The 9,926-nt window shown below is 40.5% G+C and overlaps 1 protein-coding gene across 1 annotated transcript; it reads right to left on the bottom strand.

The window, feature by feature from the left end:
- Positions 1 to 3,261: 3,261 nt before the first annotated feature.
- Positions 3,262 to 9,312, bottom strand: lrrc4bb (leucine rich repeat containing 4Bb). Its single transcript, XM_033984928.2, has 3 exons — positions 8,888 to 9,312; positions 5,327 to 5,952; positions 3,262 to 5,244 (listed from the first exon to the last, which is right to left on the bottom strand). Exons 2-3 carry the CDS (start codon positions 5,567 to 5,569, stop codon positions 3,262 to 3,264), a joined length of 2,226 nt encoding a protein of 741 aa, XP_033840819.1. The 5' UTR covers positions 5,570 to 5,952; positions 8,888 to 9,312.
- Between the last annotated feature and the right edge of the window lie 614 nt (positions 9,313 to 9,926).

The raw sequence follows: 9,926 nt of genomic DNA, 5'->3' as shown, positions 1-9,926 counted from the left end.
CATGTGTGCAGAGTTGAATATTGCATTGAAAAGCTGATTTAGTTTAGGTTAGTTTTAAGAGCCGGTCAAATATCAGCTTGTTCTCATTATGCATTAGCCACTTCAGCGAAATAGTTTGTTCACGCTGCAAGCCGAGCCAATGCATTGCAAACCTCTTCTGGTGTAAACTGCGTTGTGCTGCATACAGATAGGCATTTCTATCATCCCATTGAATTTTCCATAAGTTTAAATGTTATGACAAATAGAATCTGAGCTCACAATAGCACTGTAGAATATTTTTAGGAAGCTTCAAATTCAGATGTTATTTCTGAAATGTAATATTTTGTAAACATTTGTGTTGATAACGGATCTGGCATAAAATACTTTCTCATTGTGTTCTACAAATTGTTAGTTTAAGAGTTATTGTTATAGTTTAAGAACAATGGACAAACACTCCTTATAAGAGCCGCCAAACTCGATCAACTGCATAAAGCTAACACTTTTCGCCAACATTTGTACCTGAATAAACAGGTTTGAAAACTAAATTTAATGAAAATGACAGATGGATAAGATCACATACCCAAGTACAACCAATGTGAAAATGACATACAAAAACATATGACTTTTTTCCATTCTCATTGAAGTTTAACATTGTGTCCATCTTAAGATATTTCATTAGTTTGCCTAATCGGCTATACCTTTAAAAGATCAAAACACAAATGTTCAAATGTTTGCACATCTTAATCTCATCATGTTAGCTAAATGTTAACTCAGTCTTCAGACTAGCAGCCTCCTTTTCCCCCCAGTTTGTGTAAAGGTACATTTGCTCATATGTTACACTGCTAATGTATGTAACAGATAGCTACAGTGAACATGGCTTTTCCTTGTACTGTATATCTGCAACTTCTGGTGTAAGTAATGATGACACCTTCCTGAGGCTTGAAAGGAACATTTTGTCGCTTACATTGACTACACAGGTACGAGTCTACAGCTAATATGCAGAAGTAGTGCACATTCACACGGCACACAAGGAGGTACAGTATCTTGTATGCTCTTTGAAATCCGACGACGAAGCACCAAATGTAGTGCCATATGTTGTGTCATTAGCATTCATTTATATTCTATTTGTGTCTCAGTGGGGCTACCGTTGAACATTACCTACCAAATATGTCTACTATAGGACCAAAGTTTTGCATCAAGATTTGAAAAAGGAGCTAAAAAATGGGATATAAACCGCTAAAGGTTATCAGTAACAAACTGTAGGCTCAGGTTAACAAATTTAATTGGATTTTAGATTTGGTATAGGGGATTTTTCCATCATTATTCTCTGCAGCTGTGCAATCTGCCTAGCTCTCTCTCTCATGTGGTATAATCGTCATTACTGTTCCTTTGTGTGTTTTCTTCATTTAAGGTAGAAGCACAAGTCCAAAATCCAAGACTGATGGAGGACTGGGGTAAACCTATCCACAGTTGCTATCTGAGATGACCTCACTAATAATACTATCTTCAGGTACAATTATATATGAAATGACTGGTTTCAAGCTTCTGCTCAATTGCAACAAACATTCGCCTGCAACCTGCTATAAATAACAATAAGCCTACGTGAGAAGCTAATGTTCGAATGTGGCCAATTGCCTATAAGCTCTTCCACAAAATACTCATTTGGCCACACGAGTCATATAGCATCAGTATTTCTTTAAAAGGAAAGTGACTAAAATGTCTGGACATGTTAAGCAGATGGCATTTATCATTAGCACAACGACTAATGGCTGCAAAGCCCAACCACAAACCATATATTCAAATACCAAAGTCTGCATAATGTCTCGCTCTTTACAAATGTTACTCACATTGTGTGTGGTTGCCATTATTGACCCGCCACAACCCAATATATGATTGATTTATTTCACACGTAATGATACATGGCTAGACAACTGTACACATTATATCAAACTAACAAAAATAAAGTAGTACATAGTCGAAACGCAAGAAGCTTAAATGGCATTTAACATATGAAAGTTACACTGTAAAAATGTGGATCTTACAATTGTCATACAACCAGATATTATTATTATTAATATACTGTACATTTCTGTCCAATCATCCAGATGAGAGTTTAATCCCTTCTTGAATGCTGCTGCAGATAGATGTCTAGTCATCCTTATGACAGCATTATATGGCATGTTTATGGTAACCATGAGCAAGGAGGTTGTATCAAATTCCTCTCTAAAAGCAAATATCTGGCTACTGCGCTAATTCAAATAACACACTGTCAACACTTTATTTGACCCAGACAGGTCGGTGCATCAGAGCACATCTCCATGTTTGTCAAACACTGTTTTACCATGTTTTGATGCTGGCATCAGTATCAGAATTGTCAATTCAATACCAAATAGCTGGCTTTTACAAAATACATAATACACTTTCAGAACACAAAAGTTTGTAATGATTATTACTGAAGCAACAGACAAAAGTTTGTCAAACAGAGATCTGCAATTACTGTTCTATAACCTAAATGGACTTCATGTCACAAAGCCAATTCAAGATTCACAATGAGTGTTGCAATTGAGCCCTTATGTTTCTGAGTAGTAGCCAAACTGAAAACACGTATCATAACCAACTTCCTCCATTGCCACCCTGATTATTAACAAAGAAACAAAGTCGACCAGCTCATACATCCACCCAAAATATCTCTGCATTGGAGTCTGCAATGATACATATTTAAATGAAAATATATTTATATAATTTGTGGATTTTTCACAGTAGTTTGTACTGCACTGTACCTTTTTGTCCGTCTGTATATGCCTACATAATTGTCACCTTGAAGGAGTCTTTTGAGTCACTTGAGTGTGGCTTGAGTTTTGTGAAGAAAAACGTCACTTGAATTTTGTTTTATAATACTGTCTCCATCAGAGTGGTAAGTGCTGTGCATGTCTTTCATCTCTGCTGGCCAACCACAATGTTGAGACTGATTCCTCTAAAAGGCTAGTTTTTTTCTATGAGCTTTTAGAAATTGCAAAAAACATTTGCTTTGGCACAGATTTACATAGTAGAATTTCTTTCTTTCAATGGCCATGATCGTTACAACAACACAAGTGGCCCATTGTAGTCCAATCCTTGGCTCCGTACACTGTCACAGATAGTCTATGAGTTTGTATTGCGGCTCCAGCCTTTCCTCGTTCCAGGTTAATGTCAATGCACTAGTGTCCTATGGTTTAGCACATAAACCCCATCAATCCCCTCTCTGTCTGTGACTCTTTCCTCTCTCTTTCTCTTTGTCTGTTTCTAAATCTGAGTTTCTTGGACATTTTCTTTCGAGTTTCCCTTAAATAGAAGAGGCTCCATTTGAGGATTCTGGCTCTGGCCCATAAAACCTTTGATTGATCCGTGAAGGCCCATAGTGGGCATGGGTAGAGACATGGGCAGAGGTGGCGACATAGAACTGGTGTTGGTGCCATTTCCTGATGTTGTGAGGAGATTAGAGGTGGAGATGGGGACAGAGGTGCAGGAGATTGGCATGTCCAGACATTGAGGGTTCTTGCTACTGAGTGTACCTCCGGATCCTATTCCTTCACCAATACTAAGACCCATCACATTGTTGTTGAAATGATGGGTCTTGTAATAATGGTTAAGGGTATCCGTTCGACCAATACTGGGAATGTTAACAATTTCAGGATGATGTATCCTTAGGGTTCCCTCTCCGCCGGTGCCAGAATTCATAGTAGATCCTCCAGATATCCCACTCCCTGCTCCTGCTCCGAGCTCATCCTCCACATTGACAATCTCAATTGCTCTGGCAGGGCCATGATGCTTATGTAACTGATGCTGTTTTCTGAGTTTATAGAAAACCACCAACATTACAGCTGCCATAAACGTAATAGCCACAAAACAGCCAATGATGATCTTGGTAGTTTTCATGACATCATCTAAACCAGGGATATTTGTCACATCGATAATAGACACGGTAACGGCATCATTAATGTCTCTGCTGGCTCCAGGAGCCAGTGAGGACAGAGAGGAGAGAGAGGGGGATATTGTGATGCCAGGACGACCATCTAACACCCCTCCAATAACAGTTGGACCTGGGAATTCAATGATAGTCTCATTAATTTCCTGTCTGGCTTCCTTCTCTGCTTGATGTGAGTCTACAGTTTCTACAGTGACAGTGGTGAAATAGCTGTAGCTGTTGTTTGGATCTGTGGCAGTAACGTTGAGAACTGCACTTGCGGTGGTGTTTCCGGCGGAGTTGGTTACCATGCATGTGTACTGTCCAGTGTCCTGCACTGTCACGTTTGTGAAGTTGAGTGTACCGTCATGCAGCACAGAAATCCTTACTCTATATGACCCGTGTGTCATCAGGGTACCATTTGGAGTGAACCAATTCACAGAAGTCATAGACGTCCCAGTGCGACACTTTAGCTCTGCAGCCATACCCTCTGTGACATTAAGGTCAGTAGGTGGCTCCACAATCACTGGGGCATAGCAGGTGAAGTGGCTCTGGTCTAGTTCCCCAATGTACTTGCCTTTGAGACCTGGAGGGGCATGGCAGCGCGCACAACATGTAGTGTTACTCGGAACTGTCTCCTTCAACCACCAACTGAGCCACAGAACATCACAATTACACACCCAAGGGTTGTGGTTCAGATGTACTCTTTCCAACTGGTGCAAAGGAGTGAAAAGGTCATGGGGCAAAGAATGAAGGGAATTATGGGACAGGTTAAGTTCCTCCAAATTTTTGAGGTCATCAAAAGCATTGCGCTCAATTACTGACACCCTAGAGTGCATTAACCACAGCTTGCGAAGTGACACCAAGCCCTGAAAGGATCCAGGTCGGACAATTCCTAGTTGGTTTCCTGATAGCTCTAGCTCCTCGAGTTTTACTAGTGGGGTGAGATTTGGGATATCCTTTAAGCCACACATTCCCAGGTTCAAAAACCGCAAGTTGACCAAGCCCTCAAAGGCTGCCTCTGAGATGAAACCCAGCTTCCGCAATTCTCCCAGATCAAGGCGCCGTAACGAAGGGACGCGGTGAAAGGCAAATGCCGGCAGTGTCTCGATAGGGTTGTTCCGGAGCCATAGTTCTCGTAGCTTGCTAAGGTACTCAAAGGCTAATGATGGTACCACGGTGAGACGGTTGTCAAAAAGCTCCAGTGTGTTGAGGTTGGGAAGGCCATTGAAAGCTCCCACCTCAATTTCTCGAATGTGGTTCTTCGAGAGCTGCAGGATTTCCAAATGCCTCAGATGTTTAAATGTGTCTGATTTGATCACCTAGTGGGAAACAAGAACAGAGACCTTTAATGTAGTATTTTAATTGCAGAAATACAGTTGCTGTAAATGTGTATTCTCTTACCTGGATGGTGTTTTCTTGTAAATTGAGGTATCTTGTTTTGTCTGAAATACTGTCTGGGACTTGATCTAAACCCTTCCGGGTGCAGATGACACGGCTCGCCTGATTGGAGCAGGTACATAGGCTGGGACAGGCGGGTGCTGCCTCTGTCAGCTGAGGTCCATGGTTGTGAAACCACAACAGAAGCTGGACCAACCAAAGGAGGGGGGAAGGGGCGCAGGGGCTGGTCACCATGACAACACGCATGGCAACTGAGTCATGACCCGCCCCTTAGCTGTGATGTTTATAAGTCACCTCCAAACAGGGAGTTTAAATGTTTGTCTTGATGTTCATATTTCACTTTCAGATGCTGTTTATATCTTCAATACTGCTCCAAAAAATTAAGCGTAAGGGGGTGTAGTTTTGCATTAAACACTGTTTACCATTTTAAAAAAATACTTATTTTAGTTGGCTCATGCTTGTTAGACTTTAAAAGTGCTTGTTGATTTCAAAATGCCATTTTTAAAAAGCATCTATTTTTTTTAATTTATTTATTTTTTATCTCATAATAACTGCTGGTATGGAAATGAAAGTGTGGAGAGGTTGTCCTGTGTTTGCAGTGTTGCCTTTGAAGAGTCTGTTGCAGATCACTGTAGGAAGAAGAGAAAAGAGAGAAACAGAAAGGAGGTCAAGCAAGTGCACAGTGCAATAGCTTTAAGATGTTGGCCTTACACACTCTTGCAAGTATTCCCAAGACAAAATTTACATTTCAAAATATCCAAGTGCCCCAGCACCAAAGAAGATGACAATGTTACTACTGCTGTATTATGAGGAGACTAAAACTGGGACTGTCTAGTGACTTATTTGCCTTTTCCCAAGTTCAACATGTGGGTCGTGATCTGAAATGGCTACAGAACTTTGAATTTGCAGTCTATGAATGCAGTCATGGATTATCATTATAAACCTAGTTCTAGTATGTCCCAGTCCCTGTCTCCAGATTTAGCTAGGATGCAAATGCAGCTGTCTGTGCGATTTTGACCTATGTTTAATGCAGAGATTCATCCAATGCATCATATGACTGTAGTACAGCATTACAAATGAGATAACAAATGATGTACACATGCAGTAATTTAGCTATGAAGATAAGAAAGAATGATCATTGACTGCCGAATATTTACAGCAATACACATTCTGTGTGCAATCAATGTGTAACAGACACTAACCCCCACCACTTAAGTTGATGAACCAATCATGAAAATGACACAGACTTTTGAGCAAGAGCAAAGATCTGGTGCAAAACTGCTTGCATGATTTATACAGTCATTAAATGCATATTACTGACAAATAGCATAGTGCTACTCTTTGGCTAAGGGGACACATCTTGCTGCAGAAATAGTTGCAAACATCATGAAAGTCTAATTTAGTCTAGTTTAAAATTGCTGCTTGTCTTATTATGATAAGCTCAAAGAGTTTTTATTTTCCCAAGCATGACATGCACAAGGCTATGACACTTGCAGTCAAAGCCTACATTGTCTGTTATATGAAAATACCAGCATCTTTGTTACTTGTCACATTGGATAACCGTGTTGATAGCACATCCTTCATATTCATATGTTTATGACGAGGTGAGGAGAGTGTTTTTTTCTCGAAAAGGTTTCATGCCAGTCCTTAACATCTCCTCTCCTATGCAGCGCCGATGCATGCGCTCCTAGAAACACGGTTGCTGTGGCAACCTGCTCACTCACCATCTTGTGTTTTTACTGTCCACTGCCCTATTCTACATTACTGTGTTTAGTCAAGCACTTGCTATTAAATATATCCTCACACTTTGAGCTCAAGTTGATGTAAATTAATTTATTATTTTGTTTTTCTCAACTCGGGCAACACAGATTTAATACCTTTTTTTATTTAACTGGGCAGATGCATTTATCCAAGCATAAAATTGTTTTAAATGGAAAAACAAAAGATATTGCACAGTGTGCCATGAATCTTAATATCTACAAGGTCTGAGCATCATGTCAGTGTCCATCTTTATCAAAACAGATCACTCAGATAACTTTTTAAAGCACCTATGCTCATACAGGAATGTTGGCTAAAAATAGACTTTTTCAGATGCTCTGCACATCCCACAGGCTTTCTCTCACTCTCTCACACACAACCATACAAGGCCTAATTCCAACAGCCAAAAGTAACAATGCACCGTCCATCTTGAATCATCCATCCAATAAAACTGTAGAAACAACTCTTCATTTGAGTCCACAATGTCACCGTGTTTGTCGCTATGATCGGCTAATGAATCATGACTAAATGTAACAAAACATCATTACTAACCAGATGGGACTGCTCATAGCCTAGTAAAAGCAGTCAATATGAATCATATCCCCCTAATTCACTCTGCAACCATTTTGCAACCACCCAGGGGTCGTGATGTGCCTTATTGTTTATGTAAATGAAAAACACATGCTGTTTATGTCTGTTCACTCCCCACTCTTATGATTTCATTACAGAAGAATCTGGTTTCACACGGGCCTGCCGTGGGTAACTATAGTAACAGTTGGAGGAGAAGGCCTTTAGACTTTACATGGCTCTAGAGCCTGTTGCCTTGACCACGCATCATCAACTTCGAAAATATACTTATACTTAACTATATTTGCATACAAGTTTCTATATACTGTCTGTATAACAATATGTCTGACTCTGAGCGTTTTATTGGCGTGTCTTATTACCAGTCTTTTTGGCTCAAAGGAATTTCACTTTTTCATCTACCTTTTTTCATGTCAAGACGCAGATTGCAGCCATGTAGGTATCGATTATTCGATCAGGCCCGAGAGAGCGCTCAGTCGTGAAAAGACAAATTAGCTGCAAGATGCTGACCAATTGCTACAAACTGAGCACATCATCGTCTGACTGTATCAACGACACAGCCATTAATGTTTATGAACAGGCACAAAAGTAATGTTTTAAAGTCACGCACGTGGAGATTACGTGCGTCTTTTCCATATAGACTACTCAATATAACGTCCACGAGCCCCCATTAGAGAAGTGCATTAGGCTTGAGTACAGAGCCACACAGGTGCAGCTGCAGGGCCCACATCACACTGTAACTATGACAACGGCAGATTGATGCAGGACGTGGGAATCAAGCCTCATCGCCATCACGGCACATACACCAACATTTGGGAAACGCATGACATTTGCTCCGCAAGTAAAAGCTGACCGCTCCATCCCGTGCAGACCCTTTTAACCTGCTAGTACATCGCCCCTAGCCTCATATCTCCTAATTCAACAGAATGGCCTTATTCATCTATGCAGCTGCGCTCACTACGGCGCACCTTCTCAATTGAAATTCTGAATAGGCCTAATTCTGCACATGCTGCATCACAAAATGGCTTGCATCCATTCTCCGTGTCTCGTCTCTTACTCTTCAACACGACTGCACCCACACAGACAACGCATGACAACACATATTTTTCACCACACTGACCCCTGTATCCTTAAGATACTTATATATTCAATCTGTGCCATCCCTAATGCAGATTGGTAACAGCTGCGATAATTGCCCCGGTCAGTTCCCATCACACGTACCTTAGAGAGAGAATGCTGTGCAGCGCCCGTTTATCCGTATCCTTCGACCTCTCCGTGTGTCTCCTTTTCAAAAAGTCGTTTTACCCCTCAAATCGCTCCGCTCGTCTCCACGGCTCTGTGAGCTGACTCTTGTTCTCCGCAGCGCCAACGCAACGCGGGGGGCTACACAGCTCCACAGACGGCTGCTTTAGAAAACGCAATCCATCCAGAAGCAAAAAAATATGGGTGAAAAATGGTACAAACGCAATAGAGTGTCAATTAACGACGAGGTCTGTCCGGGGTGAGTGCATCCATGCGTCTTATCATTCCTTTCGGTGAAGAGGCAGCGAACGCGACGGCGCCCGCTGGGCAGAGCACTGTGCGTACAGCAGAAGCGGCGCGTTACGCACTTTACGTATGTGCTTCCGTGAATGGCACTAGAAGAGAAGAGGGATACATGAAGGAGTGTGATGTACCTGCGGATGATTAAAGCGATTACAAACGCCAAATACAGCAAGATGCTATCGGGCCGGTTATACAATGACAGATATTTCTTTGGCATCTTTGTGACACAGCATCTATGACATAATTTAGGATTAACACACTGAATCTTGTGTTCTGAGAGTTTCACTCTGTTTGTGGTCAGAAATTAGGCCTACATTGCACTCTTGGCTCAGACTCTATTAGATCTGTATTATGATATTATGAGAATGTAGGTTTTGGTTAGTGGGCTGTTGAGATTGTAAAGACAAACTTTAAAACATTTTAACATATATTTATGTATTTGTTGTTGAAACAACAAATATAAAGATTATATATATATATATATATATATATATATATATATATATATATATATATATATATATATATATATATATATATATATATATATATAATATTATATTATATTATTGTTTGCATCCACGTAACGTTGTTTATAGGTCCACTGCAGTTGCTGAATAATACATGGCTGTTTTATATTCACATATAAATGTCAGACAGAATCACTGGAAAAGATATCTTGTTACAACAACCAACATACAACAATACAGGTCTA

Source organism: Periophthalmus magnuspinnatus, chromosome 19 (assembly GCF_009829125.3).
Source record: "Periophthalmus magnuspinnatus isolate fPerMag1 chromosome 19, fPerMag1.2.pri, whole genome shotgun sequence".
NCBI lineage: Eukaryota > Metazoa > Chordata > Actinopteri > Gobiiformes > Gobiidae > Periophthalmus > Periophthalmus magnuspinnatus.
The sequence above is the reverse complement of the archived record's forward strand: the minus strand, read 5'-3'. Positions and strand labels throughout refer to the sequence as shown.